Source organism: Mustela nigripes, chromosome 5 (assembly GCF_022355385.1).
Source record: "Mustela nigripes isolate SB6536 chromosome 5, MUSNIG.SB6536, whole genome shotgun sequence".
NCBI classification, from domain to species: domain Eukaryota; kingdom Metazoa; phylum Chordata; class Mammalia; order Carnivora; family Mustelidae; genus Mustela; species Mustela nigripes.
Window position 1 is genome coordinate 31,854,637 of NC_081561.1, and position 27,579 is coordinate 31,882,215.

At 41.9% G+C, this 27,579-nt stretch overlaps 1 protein-coding gene across 1 annotated transcript in view; it reads right to left on the bottom strand.

Annotated features, from left to right (window-relative positions):
• Positions 1-27,284, bottom strand: part of NUDT3 (nudix hydrolase 3) — a 119,840-nt gene extending 92,556 nt beyond the window's left edge. Inside the window, exon 1 of the mRNA XM_059400054.1 lies at positions 26,941-27,284. Coding sequence (XP_059256037.1) covers positions 26,941-27,039 — 99 coding nt within the window. The 5' untranslated portion in view covers positions 27,040-27,284. The remainder of the gene's footprint in view (positions 1-26,940) is intronic.
• Between the last annotated feature and the right edge of the window lie 295 nt (positions 27,285-27,579).

Genomic DNA, 27,579 nt, shown 5'->3' on the forward strand with positions numbered 1-27,579 from the left:
TCTGCCTACTTGTGATCTCTGTCTGTCAAATAACTAAATAAAAATCTCGGGCGCCTGGGTGGCTCAGTGGATTAAGCCACTGCCTTCGGCTCAGGTCATGATCTCAGGGTCCTGGGATCGAGTCCCGCATCGGGCTCTCTGCTCAGCAGGGAGCCTGTTTCCTCCTCTCTCTCTCTCTGCCTGCCTCTCTGCCTACTTGTGATCTCTCTCTGTCAAATAAATAAATAAAATCTTAAAAAAAAAAAAAAAAAACTAAATAAAAATCTTAAAAAAAAAGCTGTTCATGTCTATCGTTCCAAAGAACTAATCTGATGTCACAGGCATTGTACAATTTGTCCGCCAATCTTTTAAAATGTGTATTTTTTTTTTAAAGTAGGCTTATAAATAAATTTTTTAAAGGGTGGGGGTATCTGGGTGGCTCAGTTGGTTAAGTGTCTAACTCTTGATTTCCGCTCAGGTCATGATTTGGGTTGTGAGACCGAGCCCCATGTTGCGCTCTGTAGTCAGTGGGAGTCTGCTTCTCTCCCTCATTCTCACCCTGTCTCTCTGCCCCTCCCCCACCTCTCTCCCTCTCTCTTCTCTCTCTCCCTAAAACAAATAAATCTTAAAAAAAAAAAAAAAAAAATTAAAGGAGGCTCTATGCCCAATGTGGGGCTTGAACTCACAACCCTGAGATCAAGAGTTGCACACTTCAACTGAGCCAGCCAGGCACAATATGTAGAGATTTTTTGATCAGTCTACTTCTTTAGCTTTCAGCTTACTGCCTACAGGCAGAGTCAGGTGACAGCTTCAAGTTCTTCTGCACTCTTAGTGAGAAGCTTTGCCTGTAGACAAGTTTTCCAGGTATGTCTAAGCCATATGCCAAGCAATCCTCAGGATAACTGTCAGTCCAGCATACAGTGCGAACTCTGCAGCGCGGGCTGTCATCTTCCTGCACGCAACTAAGGCAATTACCATTCTCAAAAAACTCCTGCATCGTTAATCCAGGATGCAAAACAAACATGTTAAGGGCACTGAAACCCAACCTACAGCAACGTTAAGACTTGTGACATGCAGAGAGAGAAAGGTGACAGCTGATCCGCCTGACCCTTTCTGAAGGGACATGCAAAGAATAAGAGGTGTTCATAAATCCTGGAGCTGGTCACATTGCACATTTCTCCACGTCACAGTGAGAAAACGGCCAGTCACCTATGTTTTTCAAACATACACACAAAATAACACCAGTTTACAGCTGTATTTGCAAATACAAAAACCATGACCATATACTATTACATGCTAAGGATCCCGAGCAAAGAAAGAATTGCAAAAGCACGAATGATGCAGGGCTGGTTTTTGTTTCGTTTTGTTGCTTCTCCTAAAGTTAACTGTTTACAGGCTTTCATTATATACTTTAATAATGAAAATGAATCTGGGTTTCACACAGAAGAGTAACTATTAACCCATACACTTTCAAATGTGTAATAAATCACTCTGATTAGGCAAAGTCCTTAAACAGTTCAAGGAATGGATGACTTGACAAAAATGTGATCTATGGGATCTGCTTTTCCTTCACTAGAAAGCAACTGGCCACTGATTTTACAGCTCTGTATTGTGTATCAAAGTTCAAAAACACGTTTTATATAACTAATGGTTGTTGTTTTCACTAGTGCTATTAGCATATAAAACAGACTTGATATAATCAACTGTTTTTGCCCTTCCACTTCCCAGTTGATAAAGTTTTCCAACACCTTTGTATATTATTTACAAGAACTGTGAAGTATAATACAACCATTAAAACAAGGATAACTTTAAGGGATGCCTGGGTGGCTCAGTTGGTTGGAAGACTGCCTTCGGCTCAGGTCATGATCCTGGAGTCCCGGGATCGAGTCCCGCATCGGACTCCCAGCTCCACGGGGAGTCTGCTTCTCTCTCTGACCTTCTCCTCGTTCATGCTCTCTCTCAAGTAAATAAATAAAATCTTTAAAAAAAAAAAAAAACAAGGATAACTTTAAGATGCAACTTGACTGCAAAAGTTAAACCTTTTGAACACAAATAAAATACCACACACTAATCAGCTAGTATGTTTAAAAAAATGTTCCTTGGGAAAAAAAAAATCCCTGGATATGAAAGGTAAGATATAAGAGACTTAAATAAACTCAAAGAAATGTAAGTATATCTCATTTAGTGAGAATATGCAGCCAAAATGGAAGCTCCGTCACAGTTAATTCTAGAATTCACTTAAGATAATCAGATGTGAAATTCACACACTGCCTATTTCTTCTTATAGCAGACTGCCCTTCTGTGGCTTCTTTGCCATTCCACATTACCCTTAATTACCTCACCCTCACTCTTTTTTGTTTTGCTGAGAATACTGACTCAATCTAAAAAGAATATCCACATTTTCACGTCTACATCTACTTACTGCCTGCATCCATGCCCATAAACCCTGCCTCTCCTTCCAGTCCTACAGAGGCAGCCTCTGCGGCTCCCAGTGACAATCAATCCCTCCATCTGTCCATCTGTGCACAGGATCTTCTCTCCATCCTTCTTAAAGACATTGCTCCAGCAATTCTCCTCCTCTCTTCTGCATCGTAACATTTTACCTCTTTATCAGATTAGATCATTTCCATCAGCACAAAACATGCTGTACTTCTCCCTTCTTAAGAGATAAAACAAAACCCTCTCTTGACTCCATATCCCCTCCTTTTATCTACTGTTCTTCCGTATAGCAAAATTATTCAGTAAAATTGTCTGTAACTAGGGGCGCCTGGGTGGCTCAGTGGGTTAAAGCCTCTGCCTTCGGCTCAGGTCATAGTCTCAGGGTCCTGGGATGGAGCCCCGCATCAGGCTCTCTGCTCAGCGGGGAGCCTGCTTCCTCCTCTCTCTCTCTCTCTCTGCCTGCCTCTCTGACTACTTCTGATCTGTCAAATAAAGAAAAATCTTAAAAAAAAAAAAATAAAAAAAAAATAAAAAAAAAAATAAAAAAAAAATTGTCTGTAACTACAGATATATATTCTTCTTTTCCCACTCAGTCCTGAACCCACTGCAAACAGAATTTCTCCCCCTTATCAAAGTCACCCATCACCTTCTTGTTGCTGCATCTAATGGTCAACTGAGTCTTCATCCACTTGACCCATCAGCAGCCCCTGTCATGGTACAGTCACTCTGTGTTGAATCAACCTTTCCTTAGCTTCCAGGACACACATCTTCTGACTTTCTTGCTCCCTTGCTTACTACTCTTTGCTTACCTCCTCCGTCTCTAAATCATGCAGTGTTGCAGAGCTTAGTCCTCAAGGTGTCTTCTCTTCTGTACCTACTCATTCTCTTTGTGATTCTGTCCAGGATTGTGGCTTAAAATACCACTGATAGGTTGACAAGTTCCAAATTTATACCTCCAGCCCATTCCTCTCCCCTGAACACCATTTTCTATACATAGCTGGTCTTTCCCCTGTCCCAAAACTGCTCCTTCAGTACTTTTCTTCATCACAGAGAAATGGCAGCTCTACCCTTCCAGTTACTCTGGTCAAAACCAGTAAGGCCACCCTTGACCTGACTCACATCTTACACTAGACCAATCAACAAAAACCTACCTTCATATATTACCTAATTTTGACCTCCTATCACTTCCACTGCCACCATTACAAAGACCTTGTCTAAATGAGGTTATATCTTATAAAGTTCCTAAAACAGTGCCTGGCACAAAAAGCACTTGACTAATAACAATGCCCTTTCTTCACCAGTTTCACGTCAGGCTACAGACAGAATCACTTAGAAACAGCAGTTCTCGGGGTGCCTGGGTGGCTCAGGGTTAAAGGCTCTGCCTTCAGCTCAGGTCATGGTCTCGGGGTCCTGGGATCGGGCCTCACATTGGGCAGGGAGCCTGCTTCCCCAATCTCTCTGCCTGCTTCTCTGCCTACTTGTGATCTCTGTCTGTCAAATAAATAAATAAAATCTAAAACAAAACAAAACAAAAAAAACAAAAAGAGAGAGAGAAAGAAACAGCAGTTCTCAAAGATTCCTGGGGGACCACAGGCCCCTGAGGGGCCAATACTATTTTCATATTAATATTATGATGTTACCTGCCCTTTATACTCCTATTCTCTCCTGAGTGTACAGTGGAGTTTTCCAGAGGCTACGTGACAGGCTAACGATGCCATCACTCCGATCGTTAATGGAATGTGTGCTTGTATAGTCTTGTTTTATCTAGAATTTTCTAAGATAACAACAGCTTTAGAGTACAAATATATTTTTCAGAGACTAATTCAGTTTGAGCTCCATTCTGTGCTCTTACTATTATCATTTAAACCTTCTATAAATTCCTTAACCTGAATATTGCCCTACATATCATTAATTATGAATTCTGAAGCTTTGCTTATGCCTTCACAAAAACACAAGCAGTACATTTTGTGGTCTTGTTTTACAATGTACTTTTCAAATTTTCATATTTTTCTAAATTTTTAAACTGTCTCTAAAACTGTTACTTTAACAACATTTCATGACTTCAACAACATTTTATTCTCCGATAAAAGAAAATGTGTAACTTTTTAATATTTAAGGATGGATAATTTCTTTAAAAAGGAAAGATCAGAAGATTTGATTTCTCAACCCACAGTTGCACCATCCATGTCTAAAGATGCTGAAAATGATGAAACTGACCACATCAGTGAGTTGTCGGATTCATGAAAGGGAGGAGTCTACTCCAAGGAAACTGGGTAAAACTGTAAATAAGAAACAAAAATATGATGGCAGCCACCTTACCCTTAGCTTTATGGATGTTAATAATTTACCTTATTATGTCTTATGCAACAAGGTATTTGCTCAAACTCACAATCCTGAGTTCAAGAGTCCCATGATCTACTTACTGAGCGACACAGGTGCCCCAACAAGGTATTTTCTTTCTTGAGCTTCACTTTTTTTTTTTTTAATTTCCTTAAGTAATCTCTACACCCAACATGGGGCTCGAATTCAAGACCCTGAGATCAAGAGTCATGTGCTCTACTGACTGAGCCAGCCAGATGCTCCTCCAGTAAGAAAGCATCTTCTAATATTATTATTGAGGTATCATTCTGAGATAAATCATTCACAGTTTCAAAAAAAAAAGAATTGAATATTTTATACACCATGATCAAGTGGGATTTATTCTAGAGATGTGAAGAGAGTTCAACATTCACATTATCAAGGCAATACACTACACATTAACAAAATAAAAAATAAGAATCATATAATCATCTCAATAGATACAAAAAAAGGAACTTAACAAAATTAAACATCAATTCATAATAAAAACTCTCAACAGAGTGGGTAAAAAGAGAATGTACCTCAACATAATAAAGGCCATATATGAGAAGCCCACAGTTAATATCATACTCAAAGGTGAAAAACTGAAAGCTATTCCTCCAAAATTAGGAACAGAACAAAGATGTACACTCTTGCCACTTTTACTCAACACAGTACTGGAAGTCCTAGCCAAAGCACCGAGGCAAGAAAAAGAAATAAAAGACATCCAAGTTGGAAAGGAAAAAGTAAAACTTGCACTATTTGCAGATAACATGATTTTATATATAAGAAAACCTTAAAGATTCCTCCAAAGTTAGAATTAATAAAGTTGAAGTTGCAGAATACAAACCCCATATACAAAAGTATCACTTGCATTTCTATACTCCAACAATAAACTATCAGAAAAAGAAATTAGGAAAAAAATTCCATGTCCAATTGCATCAAAAAGAATAAAATACCTAGGAATAAATTTAACCAAGGAGGTGAAAAATATGTACACTGAAAATTGTAAGACATGCATGAAAGAAACTGAAGACACAAATAAATGGTTATTCCATGCTCATGGATAGAAGAATTAATATTGTTCAAATGCTCCATACTACACAAAGCAATGTATGAATTCAATACATTCCCTCCCAATATTCCAAATGATATTTTTCACAAAAATAAAACAACACTCCTAAAATCTCCATGGAACCACAAAAGACCCTGAATAGCCAGAGCAATCTTAGGAAGAATAAATCATGCTTCCAATCCCAAACTGTATTACCAAGCTATAGTAATCGAAACAGAATGGCAGTGGCATCAAAACAGATACATAGATCAATAGGACAGAACAGAGGGTTCAGAAATGAGCCCATGCATTTATGGTCAGTTAATTTATGACAAAGGAGTCAAAAATCTGTTAACAGGGAAAGGACAGTTTCTTCAATAAATGGTGCTGGAAAGGGGCTCCTGGGTGGCTCAGTGGATTAAAGCCTCTGCCTTCAGCTCAGGTCAGGATCCCAGGGTCCTGGGATTGAGCCCTGTGTCAGGTTTCTTGCTCAGTGGGGAACCTGCTTCTCCCTCTCCTACTGCCCCTGCTTATATGCTTTCTCTCTTTCAAATAAATAAAAAATCTAAAAAAAAAAAAAAAAAAATTGGCAGAAGAACCAAAGAAACACTTTTTTCAAAGATGGCATACAAATGACCAACAGGTACATACAAAGATTCTCAACATCATTAATTGTCAGAGAAATGCAAATCAAAACCACAATGAGATATCACTTCACAACTGTCAGAATGGCTATCATTAAAATGACAAGAGATCAGAAGTGTTGGATGTGTAAAAAAATGGAACCTTTGTACGCTGCTGCTGAGAATGTAAATTGGTTCAGACTCTACGGAAAACAATATGGAGGTTTCTCAAAAAATTAAAAATAGAACTATCACATGATCTAGCAATCCTACTTCTAGGTATATATCCCAAGGAAACAAAATCACTATCTCAAAGAGGTATCTGCATGCCCATGTTCACTGCAGCATTGTTTAAAACAGCCAATATGTGGGAACAACCTAAATGTCTATCAGATGGATGAATGGATAAAGAAAATGTGACATACACACAGAGGATTATTATTCAGCCAAAGAAAAGGGAAACTCTGCCACTTGCGACAACATGGATGGACCCTGAAGTCACTGTACTTTTTTAAATAAGTCAAAACCAAACACTATAGATCTCGCTTACATGTAGAACCTAAAAAAACCAGGCTGGCAGAAACAGAGAACAGATAGGTGGGGGCTGGCAGAGGAGGGTGTGGGAGGGTGAACAAAGTCAAAAGCTACAGACTTTCAGTTACAAGATAAGTAAGTTCTGGGGTCATAAAATACAGCATGGTGACTATAGTTGACAATACTCTATTGAATAGTTATTTGAAAGTCGCTAAGAAAATAAATCTTCAAAGTCCTCAACACCAGGAAAAAGAAAAAGATTTGTAACTATGTCACAATGGAGAAACCAGACAGATTTCACCATAACCAACCAACCAAGGTTAACATCAACAGTAATAAGATACACTGACATAGATATACCTTTTGATATGATGTACTGATGCATCACGTCTATGACACTATTGCCAAAAATGCATGACCTCAATCTAATCATGCAAAACCATGAGACCCAAATTAAGGAACATTCTACTAAATAATTCACTACACATTCTGTGAGACTCGATTTTCTTTGGATACTTCAAAACAACATATCAAAAGACACAGAATCTGTACTAAATAGCACGTAAGATCCCAGCTATCAATTATCTAAGGATATTTGGAGATTTGTAAATTTAGGAGATTTGTAAATCTAGGAGATTTGTAAAAAGTGTAAAATACTGCCACTCTTTTCACTAAATCTCATACTTGCTTCTTATTAATGAGCACTGGAGGAAGAGGACAGTAAATGGTTAAGATGGTTGGGGGGTCATATTTTTTTAAAAATGTGTACTTCATGAGACCAAAGAAAGATAAAACAATAATTACCGTGGTTCCAATATTACCTTCTTATGTGATTTAACAACGTCACTTACAACAACAGAAACATTTAAGTAAATGCTTTCACCCACTCAATGGGCACACAGCCATTAAAATGTTCATGCTGAATTCAGATTAGGGAAAAAAAAAAGTTTATGTGAAAAACCAGTTTACAAAATTGTATTTAAATCACTCACAATGTTGTAAAAACTAAAAACCATAATGAACAAAGAATTTCCTCCATTTGTTTGGGAAGAAATGATTTGGAGAAATTTATCCTCCCAACAATTGTGAACCTGCTGTGCATGAAGCACCATGCAGGCACCAGGAAAGGTGAACTAAGTAAGCAGAGGAGACACATTAGAACTCTGGTAACTTACAATCCAGTAGGCTCAAAAGAGGGGATGTTTTCCAAATTCACTACAGTGAGCATGAAAGAGTTTTACAATGCAAGGAAGACTAATAAAACTGCCTTCAGAAAAAAGTCTCTGGCATTCAAACTCTGCCCAAAATATCCATGTTTCTGATAAATTCGGCTTTCTTCCCACGACACACATGTGCTGGCTCTGGGATGCGTGATCAGCTGCAGCCAACAGTGACAGTAAGCAAAAGATGCTGCTAAAGTCAGTATGGATTATCCTTCTATAATTGTAACATTCCACCTGCTTTGTTTTGTTTTGTTTTCAATGCTGGTGTTGGGAATCAACTTTAGAAATGTATTTTTTATTCAAATTTCTTCATTTCCACTTATTTAACTCCTTCTTGTGGATCTGTCAGGGGAAAGAAAAATTGTGTTCTTTTCTACACAATTATTTTTCTACAAAAAATTATGTTCTTTTCCTGGGTAAGCACTATTTTACCAGAAATAGCACAGGAGACAGATGTGAACACCTTTTTGGTTTCAGTACCCTTGTATCACTGAAATGGCTGGATAGATTTTGTCTAAAGTTACTTCCAGGTTTACAAATTTCAAGATTCTATAACCTCAGGTCTTACCTCCCTCCATAAGGCCCTTTCAGAGTATACTCACACTGCCCCACTTACTGCATTAAACTCCTTTTTAAAGTTTACTCCATTAAATTCTTTCCCACTTCCTATGTTTTTAGATCCTATCCCATTCTCAAGTCTTTCTTTATGCAGTTGTGGTAGGCCATTATGATTAGGACCTGATGTGATTTTTTTTTTTTTAAGATTTTTCTTTATTTATTTGACAGACAGATCACAAGTAGGCAGAGAGGCAGGCAGAGAGAGAGAGAGAGAGAGAGAGAGAGAGAGAAGGAAACCGGCCCCCTGCTGAGCAGAGAGCCCGATGTGGGGCTCGATCCCACGACCCTGAGATCATGACCCGAGCCGAAGGCAGAGGCTTAACCCACTGAGCCACCCAGGTGCCCCCCTGATGTGATTTTTTTAAAAAAGATTTTATTTATTTATTTGACAGAGAGAGAGAGCGGGAGCAGGAACACAAGCATGGGGAGTGGGAGAGGGAGAAGCAGGCTTCCCTCCTAGCAGGGAGCCGGATTCGGGGATCAATCCCAGGACCCTGGGATCATGATCCAAACCTAAGGCAGATGCCTACTGACTGAGCCACCCAGGCACCCCTGATTTTTTTTTAAGGTCTATATAATTTCTACTAAGATAGTGGCAGCAAACTTCTACTCACCCTTTCAATACCCAGATTTTTTTTAAAAAGATTTTATTTGCCAGAGAGTGAGAGAGAGAGAGAGAGAGAATGAGCACAGGCAGACAGAGTGGCAGGCAGAGGCAGTGGGAGAAGCAGGCTCCCTGCCAAGCAAGGAGCCCAATGTGGGACTTGATCCCAAGACGCTAGGATCATGACCTGACCCAAAGGTCATGGCTCAACCAACTGAGCCACCCAGGCATCCCTCAATACCCAAATTTACTCCTTTCTCCCTATTTCCAACTTTCCAATTCAGCATTAGTCACTCCGTTTCCTAAGCATTCTGGACAGGGTTCTGTACAACACTTCTCTCACCGCACAGCAATTAATTGTTGACCACTGGGATTCCTTCAGTGGTTCCTGTCTTAGCAACAGTGGCTAACAATTCTTGAGTACTCAATAGGTACCTGAGAAGGACTTTATTTTCCCTCATTCAAGTTTTACAGAATTGCACAAATTAGGTGCCATTTCCTCCCAATTTACAGATGAAAAAAACTGACTCTTGGTCAATATCCTTCTCCTCTAACCTTACGTAATGCTCCTGAATCAGTCCCCAAACTTGAAACATTTCTGGTTTCCTTTCCTCTCTCCAGCTCCTACATGCAAAGGGACAGGGAAATATAGAAAATGTACAAACTATAAATTCTACCCTCTCCTGAAGATGGAGTGTAAGTTTCCAGAGTTCTAAAACAGTTTTTCCTGGGGCACCTGGGTGGCTTAGTCATTAAACGTCTGCCTTCAGCTCAGGTCATGTTCCTAGGGTCCTGGGATAGAGCCCCACTCCCCGCAGACCAGGGAGCCTGCTTCTCCCTCTCCCACCCCCCCTACTTGTGTTCCCTCTCTTGCTGTCTTTCTCTGCCAAATAAGTAAGTAAAATCTTCCAAAAAAAAAAGAAAATGAGGGGCAGAGCACTAAAGAGCTGGCTCAGTCCATGGAGCATGCAACCCTTGATCTCAGGGTCGTGAGTTCAAGCCCCATACTGGGCGCAGAGATTACTTAAAAATTTTTAGAAAAATTTTTAGAAAAAATTTAGAAAAATTTTTGCCAAATTCATTTTTTATCAGGTCCTTGACATCCACGTGGCTTAAAATATTTAAAAATTCACGCAGTCTCAAATATTCTTTAGGACAATTCTAACAAGAGAAACTACAAGCATTGAGGGTAGAGAGGGAAGACGATGCTTACCAGCATGTCATAAAAATACCAGCATTCAGGCCAGTGTTAGTTACACTTGCTCTGATTTGACTGGATTATTCTTTGGCCTTTGGATCAATTTTACAAACTCAAGCAAGAAGAAATTTTTACCATAAAAAAAGGAAAAATGGGGACGCCTGGGTGGCTCAGTGGGTTAAGCCGCTGCCTTCGGCTCAGGTCATGATCCCAGAATCCTGGGATCGAGTCCCCCATCAGGCTCCTTGCTCAGCAGGGAGTCTGCCTCTCTCTCTGCCTCTGCCTGCCTCTCTGCCTGCTTGCGTGCTTTCTCTCTCTCTCTCTTTCTGACAAATAAATAAATAAAATCTTTAAAAAAAAAAAAAAAGGTAAAGCCTCCATCAGGAATAAAATGAAAAAGTTCTCCCAGGGAAAAAAACAGAGATGCCTGTGTGGCTCAGTCAGTTAAGCATCTGCCTTCAGCTCAGGTCATGATCTCAGGGTCCTGGGATCAAGCCCCAACTTAGGGAGCCTCCTTCTCCCTCTTTCTCTGCCCCTCCCCCCAACCCATGCTCATGCTCTCTCTCTCTCTCGCTGGCTCTCTATCTCAAATAAATAAATAAATAAATAGATAGATAGATAAAATCTTTAATTAAAGAAATTAATAAAAACTTGGACTCGGAACATATACATTTCTTCTGGTACACTGCATTAGTGAGGATGTTATCTTAACAACTACCCAGGGGTGCATCCGACAGCGTTCTTGGGTTGAAAGAAACAGGAACCAAGTCTGGCCATCTGTAGCCAAAGGGAATGTACTGAAAGAAACAGCAAAGGCTCAGAATACTAGAGTGGCAGGGACTAAAATGCCAGGCTTGGAAGATGGGCCCACACCATGGCACACCAGGGCTGGCAGCAAAAGCCTGGATCTAAAGCATAAACATCTGGTAGCACACAGCCACTGGCCTTCCCCCGCTCCCCGCCTTGCCCACCCAGCCTCCTCAGGACGGAAAGCACTGAGCCACGGACTATGGAGCCGGAGTCCTAGAGCCACACAGACACAGAAGAGAAGGGAGTTGGCACACTGGCTCATTCAGTTCTTGGGATGGCAGAGTGGGCCTGTACTCCTCCCCAAAGGATGATTTCTCCAAAAAAGAAAAGAATGCTCTGAGGAAAGGAGCTGACCAGAGACCCTAGAAATAATAAGCACTTATCCCTCTTCTCAAAGACAGGCACCCTCTTGCAAAGTCACTCACAGGATGACTTTACATTCTATTCTCTGATTTTCTGCCAGAAAAATCAATCGTTTGGTACACTCTACATCCCTGCATCAAGGCCCACAAACTCTTCTCCAAAGGCTCTAATGGGCATGCTACTGCCTCGGCTGCCTTTGGCATCTTTGCCCAGTCTGACCACAGCAGACCCTCCCGCAAGTCCCTTGATCAAGTCCTCTGCCAAGTCCTTCCCAGACACACACCTTATTAAACCCAAGAATTCATCTCCCCACTTCTTTCTCCCACAGCACTGTATTTCTAGTTTAAAAACTTAAGTTTTATTATAAAATCAAGCTACGGGGATTATTTTAAAATTCAAGGTGTTAAAATAAATCAGTTTTCTTTTATGCTTTAAAGTATTTACTTAGGCATGCCATAAAGTACAAATTTTTAATTGTACAAAGTATTAATATCATGAAATAAAAAGAAAGTTCAATTTTGAAGGATTTTCCTGGTTCCAGGGTCAGCTCCAAGGTTCCAAACTGGTAGGATTCTCTGTTGAGCACCTTATTTTCAAGTCCTTGGGGATGAGAAGTGTCTTTATTCCTCTCCCAGACACTGGTTGGAATGGACCCTCTTAATTTCTCTTTCTCCAAGTACAGATTTGGGACAGAGAGGGGGGAGGCAGGCTGAGGACAAGAGCTTTCTTTATCCAGAGAAAGGCTTCTCTTTCTCTTTTCTGTGTCAGGCTTGGACATTTGCCTAAATGATGGTAGGTGCTCCATAAGTGACGATCTGAGGAAAGGAGAAGGAAAGATGGTGGACCGCTTAACAGCGCCATGCTCTTATGAACAGGGCCCACCATCACCAAGTACTCTGCCCTGTCTGGTACCTCTCCTAACATCAAAACGGTCATAAAATATGAAACCACAGTCCCACTGAAGTACTCTGTTTTAAGACCTTCTACTTCAAATACCACATTGTATGGCAACTGCTGGTTTGCCATCTGTCTCCACTGCCAGACTGTAAGCAACGTGAAAGCAGGGGCTGTGTCTGCCTTGTCTACTGGAATGCAGCACAGCACCCACTGCTCAAGAAGCACAAACTGATTTAACCAACAAATGCAAACTGGGGCTCACAGATTCCCATAACCTTCTTCCCACCACAGCTCACTACAAGCCCTGTTGCAATGAAGTCAGAAATTGCCTTTTTCTTAGCTTTATATTTACAAAGCCGACATCAAATGTTAAGTTGTGCCAGGCACTGGACTAAGCATTCTATACATTCAGTGATTTCATTTAGTCTTCCAGCAATACAATGAAATAGGGGGTCATAATACTTACTTGTATTATTGTTACAAGTAAGAAAATGAGGGGAAGAGATGTGATTTGCTCCGGATCACCAGACTAGTGAATGTAAAAGCCGGGCTCCACCCCAGCTGTGCCTGACTCCAGGACCTAATCTCTTAGACACTATGGATATTGAAACTCAACCACCACTCTAATGGGCCTAGGCAAGGGGCACAAGTGTGAGAAATCAGTCAGAATCTTCTGACACTGACTCGCCATGTGTCCAAAGGGAAGAGGCAGGAATATTTTCATCTCCACAAAGAAATGCACTCTCCCTACTTTTCTTGAAATTTACAAGGGTACAAGAAATACTTGACCTTTCTCTTCACTCTATCTTCAAAAGGCAATAACACCTCAGCCACCAGAATAAATGTTAGCTGTCACTAGGCCTCAATATCAAGGGGGCCCCAGGGAGTGGTAAGGACTATAGCCCACTGAAGAGAGGTGGGCAGTCCAAAGAGTGGCCACTACTCAGCTGTGGCCACAATCATAATTTAAGAAAGGCTGGCCCAGATATTCTGATTTTTCAAAAGAAACCTAGAGACCAGCTTCCTTATTTAAAATTTTCAAATTAAAATGCTGGCAACTAATTTTTAAAAACTGTTTAATAATCCTGCATCCCAAACACAGCCATGAACCATTAGCATGTGGTCCTCACAACACTTCAGGGCAAACAGGTTTCCAAAGGCCTCTGGCATTCTGTGAGGTCACCTACCTGGCCCAATGCCCTACACCTGGAATCTTCTCTGTCAGCTACCCAATTCTAACCAAGACATCTAGACGTGGCCCTACACACTTCATAAAACCGTCCCTGACACTCCAGCTCATCTTCACAGACTCCTCCAAATTCCCAGAAACACTCCTCTCCATCACTTCTTTAATTAGCTTACATTTTACATTCTACACACATCCTGCCAACAGCTCACAGCTCCTCAGGAGCTCAAATTCTGTTCTACACATCTTAACCTCCTCAGTTTGGAGTGTTCTTTATAAATACGACAACTACTTTTGTAATTTAAAAAAAAAAATTCTTTTTGAAAAAGAAATTAACTCATGGTCTGGCAGGATGACCCCAAGCTTTGTCATCTCGAAACAGCTGTTCAATCTTTGAAAATACCATAGGAATATAATTATTACACACAAAAACTCTCTGGATTGCTTTTCTAATTCATTTTACCAATAAAATCTAAAAGTTTCATCTTATTATTATTAAAGCCAGTCTACCCAAACTGCAAAAACAATCAGTGCTGCAGTGAGAAGTGTAAAAGCCCCAAGTCAGGGCTCAGCACAGTTACTAGTAAGGGATGACTGAACAGAGGTCTAACAAGTTTCTTCCTGCAAAGAGGAAGAAAATGAAACATTAAATAATTAAAGTTCCAGTTATTCAAAATATATTAATTCAACCTACTCAGACACACGAAGTGTTCTACAAAAGTACCTATCTTCTCTTAAAGAAGTTTTCTAGAATTTTTTTTTAAAGACTTTATTGATTTATTTGACAAAGAGAGAGATCACAAGTAGGCTGAGAGGCAGGCAGAGAGAGAGTGGGAAGCAGGCTCCCTGCTGAGCAGAGAGCCCGATGCGATGCGATGCGGGGCTCAATCCCAGGACCCTGAGATCATAACCTGAGCCGAAGGCAGAGGCTTAACCCACTGAGCCACCCAGGCGCCCAGTTTTCTAAATATTGAAAGGGTAAAAAAAAAATCACTATCCTTCCTCCTTTTTTTTTTTTTTTTGGGTAACCTCTATGCCCCTGCACCCAACGTGGGGCTCAAACTCACAACCCCGAGATCAAGAATAGTATGCTCTACTGACAGCCAGCCAGGCGCCCCTCCAGACAGTTCTTAACAAGGACTTTACTGTTCTATGAACAAAGAGATCAACTAAGTGTATACAAAGAAAGTCTATTTAAGGGATCATTTCTTTTTTATGTTAATAATAGTCTTGTCTTCTCTATAAATTTGTTTCTACTTGTTTTAGATTTAAGTTTTTAATGTTTTTGTAATAATTTTCTTTACATGGAGTAGAAATTCACTCTCTATATCTCCTTTTGGAAATGCCACAAAATACACAGAAATAAACACAACATAAACGTGCAAAATCACATTTTATGATAATCAAGCTATTAAGCCCTTTCAAAATAGTTGCTGAATCTTTGAAAATACCATAGGAATATAATCTCGAAAAAGTTAAGAACACTACATCAAAATCTAATAATATTGGCTAACTAAACATATTAAAACATAAATAAGTAAAATATAATAAATAAAACATAATAAAAATATGAAAATTAAAAACTAAAAAAACCTCAAATACTTATTAAAAGAATCATGATGTTCTGGGGGAGAAAAAAAGAGTTAAAAAGTGTCCTAAACTGAGAATTTTTTAAAGTATATTTGAACAAAGCACACAAAAGGCATGGTCTTACCTGCCTGGGATACGTAACCAGATTTGCACACAGTCCTCTTCTCATTAACTGTGCTAAGAAAGCAGCAGCAGCACACATGGTATTAACAATAAAATGTCAAAATCAGAAAAAAGAAACCCACTGATGTTTGCTTTGCAAATACTTTTGGTGCTTGCAATTGAATATAGTTCTATCATTCTAGTAATTCTTTTCTATTTCAGAAATAAGGAGGCTGCACTGTGATGATCTTCTTCAGTCAAGTTTCCCATTCCCAGCTCTGTGTTGGCAGTTTGGGGGACTGGTACAAAGAGATAGAAAAGAAGGTTAAGGCACAGTTTGTAAGAAGGAAAAATCCCTGTTTTCTTCCTTCACGAAAAGGGAAAAACCCTGTTCTTCCCTACTCTGTCTCTTTCCTGAGAGTCACCTTCACTAGTCACAAAGCATACTTCACTTTTGATACTTCTGGTCACAAAATGTGTGGAGTTCCCCTACAACAAGCAGGTCTCTGCAACACCAGCTGGGTGTCCACAATTAACTTGATTCAGGCACTGTGTCTGGGTGACATCTCTCTACCCAGAGATAGCATCAGATCCTGCAGGCTAAGATCTCAGTCCCATAAGTCTGCCACAACCCTTTCCTATGCCAGTCACAAGCCCCCATTATCACCAACTGGCTACAGATGAGACATCCCAACAGCCCCCTCCATGGGTTCAATTAATTTGCAAGAGTGGCTCACAGAACTTAGAGAAACATTTCCTATGTTTACCAGTTTCTTAAAGAATGTGGTAAAGGATACAGATGAACTGCCAGATACACAGGGCAAGGGGCTTCTGGCTCCCACGGAGATGGAATATGGATGTGATTCACACCCTCCTGGTGTGAATATGCTCACCAACCTGGAAATTCTCCAAATCCTGTACTATTGGGGATTTTAGGGAGGCTTCATCACCCACACATGATAGATCACTAACTCCATTCTCAACACTTCTCCCTTCTCAAGGCAATGGGGGCAGGGCTGAAAATTCCAAGCTTCTAATCATGGCTTGCTTGGTCTTTTAATGACTGGCCTTCATGCAGGGGCCATCCAGGATCCCACCCAGAGTTGCCTCATTAGAACAAAAGACACTCCTATCACCCAGAAAATTACAAGGGTTTTAGGAGCTGGTTCAGGAATAGAGAACAAGACCACTATTAGAATAAGAGATGTTCTTATCACTCAGGGCATCACAAGAGTATTGGGAACTCTGTGCCAGGAACCAGGGGACAAAGACCAATACATGCCTTCTATTATCTCCCAGTCCCTCAGGAAGAGCTGAAAAGCCTCAATTTCACTCAGAAATTTCACTCTACCTACTCCCCATTCCACCGCTGGGGTCAAAAGCATATGGCTAAAGAAAACAGCTTCCTACCAGTACTAGGAAGGTTCTGCAATTTAAAAAGTTCAACTCTGAGAACTCTAAACAATGCGAGTTTAGAAATCAGCAAGCCCAGTCTGACCCAGACAACTGCTAAGCTGCTTTTCAGGGGCTTGAAGGCTAGTTAGACAAGCAGCTTCCACATCACAGTACTTTCCTGATACACACAGCGCACTGCCAACACTAATTCTATACATGCACGCATGCATGCCCCCCCCCCACACACACCCCTCAACTCCCAGCATTTCCCCCATTCTAAAAGGATTCCTGGCACTTAAGGTAACCAACTGCCAATAAAACTAGTAAGTGCTGAAAAACCACAGGCACTCAAGTGGCCTAGGTTCAAATATATTTCTAGCAAACCTTTATTTTATTAAACAAAAATACCCCCCAATCTTTTATTTGCAATGCACCTCTGTATTATCTTTTATAAGCTAACTATCTGACTCTTTGTACCTTTTGAATTTTGTACTGTGTTCATTTATTACCTATTCAAAGTAGGCTTTCTGACTAAATTACCCTAAGAAAGTGTAAAGAAACTTAAAGGTCTTTGCTTTGGGTCCTTTCAGACTCATCTCTTAAAAAGATTACAAAACAGTACTTTCATCTCCACTTGGACATTTCTTAAATCCAACTTTTTCTAATCAACTGTCACCATCACGTCTACTCCTCACATAGTGGTTTCATGGGATGTTACTGGTTTGTTCGCTGGGTTGTTATAACTGATGGAGGCCGGACAAAGTAAAAGAGAACCAGGAAAACTGGGAAAGTAATGAAGCCCCACAGGAAATGGTGGCCCCCCACCTCTCCAACATCTTCTACCACTCTCCTCCACTTGGCCTTCAGCCACTCTGGCCAGCTTCCTGCTTTTCCCCCTTGCCAAATTCATTCCCACTCAGGGCCTCCATATTACATGCTCTTCCCTCTGCCTCGCTGTTCAGAGACTACCTGACCCCAATTTACCAACACCCCTACCACCACTTAGTTCCATCACACATCCACTTCCTGCCCAGCACCACCATTGCCCAAAATCATGAACTTCACTAATATTTTTGCTCATTTACTGTCTCTCTGCATCTGTTACCAGAAGCTTCACAGAAGCAAGAGCTTCCATTCTGCTTTGTTCACCATTGCATTCCAAGAACAGCGCCTGGACCACAAGCAGGCCCCCGATAAAGGTTTGTACAACGAATGTGTAAACGAATGAATGACTTCAAGAATGAACATTCTGATCTGAGCTCAGGTCATGATCTCAGGATCATGAGCCCGAGGTAGGGCTCCACACTCACTGTAGAATCTGCCTGGGATTCTCTCTCTCCCTCTATATCTCCCTCTGCTTGTGCTTGTAAGCATATGTGCTCTCTCTCAGAAATACATAAAATCTTAAAAAAAAAAAAAAAAAAAAAAAGAACCTTTTTCCCTATTGAAAGGCTTAGTAAGTTAGGCAGTGAGGGTTTCCAGAAGGCTGGGAAAAAGACTGAACATGAACATTCTTGAGGAACTTTCATGTCACTTTAAGACAGAAATTCTCAAACTGGATTCAAGAAAATCTTCCTGGGTATCGAGAGGATGTTACTCAGCAAGCTGACTTTGGGTGCATATGTTTTTTACTAAATTTTAAAGTTTGGGGACTTTATTTCTAAATTCAATTCCTTATTCTTCTTTTATCCACATATTATCTTCTTTGCCTAGGACAGTGCTCTTGTCTGTTTCATACATTAACCACTGTAAATCAAATGCTTCAAACTCAACACTCAAAATTTTACATCATGTCTCTTTCACTCTGACCTAGATAAAGAAAATGATGATGACAAAAAATGTTATGACCCCCCTATCAACCTTCTTTTGCAAAGTGATTACTACTAACTAAACTTTGGAACTCAGATTTGATATCCATTGTTGGCTATGAACCACTATCGACAAGTAATTAAAAAAGTACCTGCTACTTGACTGTAGTTTGCTAACCTGTTTATTTACTTACTAATAAAAGGTTCCAGGCTATCAGCAAAATCAAAATCCTTTTTCCTCAGGCACTCCATCACTTGGGTTGAGGATCAGTACATTATATCAACAACCCAAAACAAATCTTGCAAGATGGCATAGACTCAAAAGTTAACACGTGAAAGAAAGGCTAAGAGCCTTCTTATGGGAAGATCAACTGAAATTCAGAAAAAATTAACAACCCATTACTCATACACTGCCATGGGGCTGCTATTTAACATTATCAGATACCCTGTTACTAAGACATTGGAAAGAAGAGCTAGAAGACTTCCCTGACACATTTTTATCAAGCCCTTATTGGTAGACACTAGCATTCAGTGTATTTTGGGTATTTTTCAATTCCTCTACTAGACGGTAAGCTTCTTAAAAGCAGGGACAATGTGTGCATTCATTCATTCACACAGTCAACAAATCATATTGAGCATATACTATATTCTAAGCACCAAGGTCACGGGAGTACATAAAACAGACAAAAATCTCGAGCCTCATAAACTGGCTGCATTCTACTGAGAGGAAACAGAAGCAAACAAATGAGTACATAACATGTCTTGGTGGTCATGTGCTGCCCAGAAAGAAGCCCAGGAGACCCAGTGACAACGGACTGGTGTTACTTTCTATAGCATTAAAGACCTATCTGATGAGGTGAAAACTAAGCCTTCAAAGACCTAAAGTAAGGGAGCAAGGCATGCAGATAATATGGGGGAGAAAGAGCACAAAGGCCAGGGAGGCTGCAAGAAAGGGAAGAGGAAGAGGAAGAGTGGTAAGAGATGAGGTCAGAGCCACTGCAGGGGACCCAAACACCCAGAGCCTCAGAGGTCATGATTAAGATGTTGGATTCACTGAGACAGAATACCACTGGAGCGGAGAAGTGACATGATCTGACATCTATGTTAAAAGAATCACCCCAGCAGCTGCGGCAGACAAGACTAGAGGAGCGAGGGCAGAAGCAGTTAGGAAAACCAGTAAGGAAGATTCATAAGTAGTCCAGGCAATAGGCAATAATGGGTTAGGCTAGAACACAGTAGAGGCTGACGGGAGAAGGTTAGGCAGGATCTGCTGTCAGATTAGATGTGGGTATGAGAAAGAGAGAAGTCAAGAATGGCTCCAAGGTTTCTAACCTGAGTAACTGGTAGCATGGAGATTTCCTTTACTGAAAGAGGCACAACTGGAGAAGCAGGTTTCTGCTGCTGTTTGGTTTTTGGTGGATGGAATCAAGAATTCAGTTTGGGTATTTTTTTTTTTTTTTTTTTTTTAAATTTTATTTATTTATTTGACAGAGAGAGAGATCACAAGTAGGCGGAGAGTCAGGCAGAGAGAGAGAGAAGCAGGCTCCCGCTGAGCAAAGAGCCCGATGCGGGGCTCGATCCCAGGGCACTGAGATCATGACCTGAGCCGAAGGCAGTGGCTTAATCCACTGAGCCACCCAGGCGCCCCCAGTTTGGGTATTTTAAATCTGAGATCCAAATGGAAACACAGAGTAGACTACAGGATACTCAAGTCTGGATTTCAGAAGAAAAATTAGGGCTAAAAATAGACAGTTGAAAGTAATCACTATAAATATGGTATTTGTTTTTTTAAGATTTTTAAGTATTTATTTATTTGAGAAAGAGTGAGGGAGAGAGAGAGCACACTAGCAGGAGCAGAGGGAAAGGGAGAAGCAGACTCCCCACTGAGAGGGAGCCCCATGCTGGGCTCCATCCCAAGGTCCTGGGATCATGACTTGGGCCAAAGGCAGACGCTCAACCAACTAAGCCACCCAGGAGCCCCTAAATATGGTATTTAAAGGTGGGACCGGATAAGGTCACCTACCCTATGGTGTGTGCTGGGGTGAAGGAGTAGTTCAAAAAGATTGTGTCCTTGTGCATTGCAATGAAAGTTTCAGGAAAATGAGGAATACAATACTAAGAAGGAATAACCAGAAAAAAAGAAAGAAAGAACTAAAAAGATGTCCTAGAAGCAAGGTAAAGAAAGGAATGAAAGGAATGATGAGGTAACAAGGACTCAGGACCAGCCACTGGATTTGTTAACTTGTTATCTTGAAGACTGGCTCCAGCAGAATCATAGAAGAGTGCCTGACGGGAATGAATTCAAGAGAAATTAGAAGAGGGAAAGTGGACACATTGAGTACAGAAAAATGTTTCTATGAAAGAGAAGAGAGAAATGGGATAGTAGCTGGAGGGAACATGGGGCAAGGGAGCATTTCTTTCTTTCTTTCTTTCTTTCTTTCTTTCTTTCTTTCTTTTTTTAATTTTATTTACTTATTTGACAGAGATCACAAGTAGGCAGAGAGGCAGGCAGAGAGAGAGGAAGGGAAGCAGGCTTCCTGCCGAGCAGAGAGCCCGATGCAGGGCTTGATCCCAGGACCCCAGGATCACGGAAGGCAAAGGCTTTAACCCACTGAACCACCCAGGCACCCCGGGAGCATTTATACTTCAGCCTGTTTGCCTTGGGAATGATAAAGTAGAGAAGGAAAGGCAATGAAGTAGGAAAAACAGGACACCTACAGGGAGTGAGGCTGCTGGGGAGGCTGGAGGGACTGGACAGAGATATACAGCAGGTAGACAGCTTGACTTTATGAGGGACCAATAGATTTATTTACCTGTGTATTCCCAGGATCTTATACAGAGACTAGTCCATAATAGGGCTCTCAAAAAAATGAATAAACTAATGTACTCTTGAACAAGGACTCTTCATTTTTGTACTAAGCAATGAAGAAAAACAGAGACTGCTTCACACAAAGTAGATATGCAACACCATCATTTACTGAGAAATGAAAATCACTCAAGAGCAAAAAAAGGTTAGGGTAAAAAATGGAAAGGAAGAATGGAGGCTGCGGGATGATTTCAGACCAGAATTCACATCTCAGGACATAGTCAGAAAAGGAGGTAATGGGAGAAATGCCTAACCGACTAGCCAGCATTATTAGGTAGGCACAAGGGAAAGCACACATCCCCAGAAGCCTCTGGGAAAGACTGAGAGAAATGAGCATCAGAAACGTCCAATCAGATGACTGGATCACCATGACCTTACAGCAATGTAATAATACTGGACAATGACCAAGATATGTTACCAAAAAACTCCCCAACCAGCCTGGGATCTACTGGAAGCTCTTCGTCATGGTTATCGCCTCTGGGATTGCCACCTGCGCTTTTACTCCCCTCTCTAGAGCCCAGGGGATGGTGTGGTCTGCAGTGACGTCCTTCCACTTGCTCCTCAGGGACATTTCTACTGACAAACACTCAGGCCACCGGAGTCTCTGCCCACTGAGGATCTTCCATGTCAATCATCTCCCCACCCAACCTCATGTGCTCAAGGAGCTGAGAAAACGAGAAGCAGCAGTCCCTTGCCAAGAGATGGAAAAGCTCAACAAGCCAACCTAAGATCCTTAAGGACAGTTTTGTCCTTTCTTTTTAAAAGAAGTTTTAATACACGGGGAAACCTGAGACGATCCTATCAGTACTCCATTTCTTTCTTTCTTTCTTTCTTTCTTTTTTAAGATTTTATTTATTTATTTGACAGATCACAAGTAGGCAGAGAGGCAGGCAGGAAGAGAGAGGAGGAAGCAGGCTCCCTGCTGAGCAGAGAGTCCAATGCGGGGCTCGATCCCATGACCCTGGGATCATGACCTGAGCCGAAGGCAGAGGCTTTAACCCACTGAGCCACCCAGGCGCCCCTCAGTACTCCATTTCTATCTTGAATAAAAACAGATCTTTTAGGCGCAGCTTGAACGTTCAAGCACTAAGCACTGTGAAATCACTTGGTGTACAGCCGGTGTCACTGGCCTTTCTAAAAGAGTATTTCACACTGCTAGACATTTCAGCCATCTAAAATGCCTGCCGCACTCCCTCATGCCACTCTGGGAGGATACAAGAGTACAAGCAAGCCCGCCTCTAGTATACTTCACTTCCTGTCATCACAGAGGCTCCAAAAAAGAGGGATGAAGGAAAATCTCAAATTGAAGTGCTTTCGGGGAGCCAAAGTTGAATAATACGACAAAGATGAGTGTCATACTACCCAATCTAGAACAGTAAAATCTTACTCAAGAAACCAGTTTCAGCCTTCTACACTGTTTACGATAAAATGTTAACTAGAAGACACGGCAGATTAAAAATATAAGTATATATTTATTTGCTAATCCTTATTTGTTGGTCCAGGACCTTGTCTTGAGCATAGGTCTACTGGTGAACCGCGAGTTGTCTTTCATATACCACACCCATCCATCATGCATGACCTATGTTTTCCAGTTCAGGGGTTGGGTTTTTTTTTTTCCTTTTTTAAAGATTTATTCATTTGGGATGCCTGGGTGGCTCAGTGGGTTAAGCCTCTGCCTTCAGCTCAGGTCACAATCCTAGGGTCCTGGGATTGAGCCCTGCATGGGGCTCTCTGCTCAGCGGGGGCCCTGCTTCCCCCTCTGCCTCCCTCTCTGCCTCCCTCTCTGCCTCCTTGTGATCTCTCTCTCTTTCTCTGTCAAATAAATAAATAAAATCTTTTAAAAAAAGATTTATTCATTTATTTGAGAGAGAGAAAGCATATGTGTGCACTTGGGCAAGCAGGGGGAGGCGCACAGAGAGAGGGAGGGAGAGAGACTCTCTAGCAGACTCCCTGCTGGATACATGGGGTTCAAACCCACAAACCCTGGATCATGACCTGAGCCTAAACCAAGAGTCAAAGGCTTAACCAAATGAGCCACCCACGTGCCCCTCCAATTCAGGTTTCTATAAAGAAAAACAAACACCTGAAAACACTCACAAAGAGATCTATGTGCAGAGTCCTTCCAGACTTTTAAGACTCCCTCTTCATCTTTTGTAGTTTATCCATACCATTGAGCAATACTTTCTTTTACTGACTTGAAGTTATCGAGTCATTCCAAAGCATTTAGGATACTTCTCACAAAACTGTTCTTTTTCAACTCAAATTTCACAGGCTTACATCATATTTAATTACACCACATAATTACAATAACAAGTATGACGAACATAAAAACAGGAATAAAGACAAGTGATTCTTTGTAAGCATGCAATAGATCCAGAGGCCTCATGGTTGGGAGATATATGGACCCAATGGCTCACAGAGCAACAAGGGCATTCAGTGTACCACGCTGTTTAAGTGGAGGTTGGGTAAGACACTGTCTACTGTGTATTAGTAGGTTCAAAGTTTTGTAATAAACACCTTAGTTATCATGACTGTCCCAAACTTAAAGGTTTTAATTTATCAAAACGTCAGTAACAATTAGTAAAACTGTGAAGTGGGGGAAATTTCCTTTTGATTCTTGCTTACTAACAGGAAAAGTAGCCTGAGATCTGAAGTAAAGGAAGCGCATTCTCTTCATGCTGTTGGGCCTGTTCTCTCTCCCTCTAGACTCTAAGCTCCCTATGTACCTGTCCCCTTTGTAACAGTATCTCAATAAACTAGCTCCATAACCTTGCTGAATATGTTCATACATCCTAACCTCAGTAAGTATTTCAGCTATCACTGCTGGCATCTAAATAAAATCTTCTGGGGCTGAAAAAACAGAATGTTAGGTTTAATTCCAGTCTATTATGTGCTAATATTTTCCATCTCTTTCTCTTTACATTGTATGTATGTATGTTTCCTGACACTGATAAATTCAATTTATTAACCAGGGTCCCTTTATACTTACATTACTATTGTATTCAAGCTAATAATATTCTATAAACTATTCTATCTTGATTAAAGCCACTGGTTCCCATTAAAAAATAAAATTGGGTTGAATATCCTATTGAGTTTGAATTTCACATTCCCACAATGTGTGGCAGCTAATACTTCCAGTTTCTGGCACTTCTATTGAGAACATAAAAGTTCTCCCGGAACTAACAAATTACTTCCCTTCTAACACAATTATGTAATCTGAATTGAACGGCACCCTAGAGATTATTTTGTGGTCCAAAATCCCTCCCAATTAAGGGATCCCATCGAAAAGTACCCAACTTTTTTGGACAAGAAGGGATGTTTACCTTTAAACCCCACATTATAGAGGGCTACACCCATAGTAGGCTCTTAACACATACTTGTTAATTGAACTGAACAAGTCTAAAATGGGTGCATTTCATTAATCTTCTTGTTCTTTCTGGGCTTTAGCTATAACATCCACTGAATCTGTAATTAAAAATTTGCATGAATCTTCTGCTCATTAACCAATGTTCAAAAAGAAATTCAGCAGAGGAAACTCCACAATCAGTCAAACGTTTTAACATTAAGGCTGTTAATGTCAGTACATGATAAAACTAAAAGAAAATGGAAAATCAAGTCTTAGTTTGCTTATGATCTATGAAAAGTTTCCAATTTATCCAAAATACTCACATGTTCTCAATTCCTAGTCTGATTTTTTTTTTAACAAATGAAGTCTTGCATCATTCATACAACTAAATTATACACCTTCTACTTATAATTGGGGTGCTCACAGGATTAACCGCAGTACTGTAGTAAGACATGTTATTATGCTAATTAATTTTCCCTCCAGTTAAAACAGACTGTGATCCCATCTGATTTCCCATAATATGATATGATAATGAAGAGAACAAAGCCTCTGGAGCAGTAAACAGCACCAACAATTTTATTTTACTCAAGTATGTATTCCAAAACTACATAATTCACAGCATGGCCCTGCTAAGCACCCCAATACAATACATCTGGTTTTGGGGGCTTTTACAATATATGACAGGACACAAAATATACATTTCCAAATTCCCTTTCCTTCTGTTTTGCTGAAAGGAAACAGACACAGACACACACACACACAGTCCCTCAATAGCACAATTACTGATTTGCTAATTTTATTCAAGCAATAATTTAAAGTCCCACTTCCTCCTAAATATCTCTGGACAGCAACTCTTGGCAATCCATCTGCCTCTTTCATCACAGCTTCTTTTCATAACTAACGGATCAAGTTCCTCTCCCCCCATTTCAACACGAGGCACTGTACTTGCAGCCCTGCCACGATAGCCCACTGCTGAATGCCAGAATATAGCATATTGAATTTCACTGTCCTTCATTGTTTCCAGTTTAACTGCCATTTTACCACCATGCACAGGAGAGAAACGCTTTCCCACAGGCATCTTATGAATTTCCAAAGCAGCTATTCTTTGTGGATTTACAAAAACGTTTGCCGTCTCTGAATTCCCTTTATCGCCACAGAAACGGCTTTGGGAGGCTGAGATTTTTTTTTTTTTTTTTTTTTAAGTACCCCATGCAAAAAGAAACTGATTCTAAGTATTTCTATTTCGCTAGCAAATTTAATCCTAAAGGCCTTACTGTAGGGCAATGTCAGGGCAAAGATCTGTTAACATTGCTTTTGGCCTTCCCAATTAAAATGAAATATTTTCAGGTCATAAAGATTATCTTATCAAATGTCCTTTCTTCTCAACTACACCAGAAGGCTACCCAGAGCACTGTAAAATAAACAATTGGCTTTGGCGTTCGTACAACGCCCTAAATCTGCCTAAACCGCCCCCTCCTTAGGCTCACAGACACATAATCTCTCGGCAACACCCAAACCTGCCAGTGAAGTGGACTATTTCTCTGGCACAAAGGGCCGGCCTGCGCCTCGTGCACGGCGGCCTCTGCACACATGTGCGGGCTGACAAGTGCGGAGCTGCCCTTCCTGGATCCGAAGCTGGAGGCCTAGCCCAAAGGCCACACACACTTCCCCACCCACCGCCTTCTCTCGGCGGCCACTGTCCCTTATTACAGGCGGTCGGCTCTGAAGCTCCCCCGGCCTGACCCGTGCCGTGCGGCCACGCTCGGACCCGCTTTCCCTCCGCCCACCGTCCTTTTTCCTTCCTCCTCGTCTTTGCCTCAAGAAATTCCGTCGGAACTTCATTCGGGCTGGGACGAGCGGCCCTGCCCGACCCGGGCACACCCTCCCCCAGCGGCCGCGCCCCCCGCGCCTCGGCCGGAGGCGACCGCCGACTCCCGCGACCCCCGGCCCGCCCGGCCGGAGCCTCACCTCCTCCTCGCTCTCGCTGCGGAAACACAGGCACGCGGCCCGCTTCTTGTACCCGTCGCCGTCATAGGTGCGAGTCTGGTTCGACTTGAGCTTCATCATCCTCCGGGCCCGGGTGGGGGTGCTGTGCGGGTCGCGGGAGTGGAGGGTGGGGAGCCCGCTCCGGACGGCGGCGCGCGCGCGCGTCCCCGGCTCGGCCAAGGGAAGCAGGGAGGGAGAGCCGCTTCTCCGCTACACGGCTCGGCCGCTGGCCCGCCACGGCTGTCTCATTCCCCCCGGCCCAGGCCCCGCGCCGCCGCCGCCGTCACGGCTGCCGCCACGGCCGCCGCCCCCTCTGCCACCGCCACCCCCGACGACGACCGCGCCGCCATCTTGGGCGCGCTGCGTCAGCGGCGTAAAGCCGCGCGGGCCTGCGGGACGGCCGCGCGCTCGTAGCGCAGGCCGCGTCCGGGAATCGCACCCTCCCAGTCCGCGCGGCGTAAACGAGCGTCCGGAATGAAAGGGCCGTGTGAATGGAGGCGGCCGCAACGCCAGGAGCGTAGGGGTGGGGAAGGTGGGGCGCGCGCGGAGGAAGTCGGGGGAGAAAGGGTTGCCGGCGCAGGGTCGCCCCACTGGGCTGAGTCGTGACCGGAGAGGAGACCT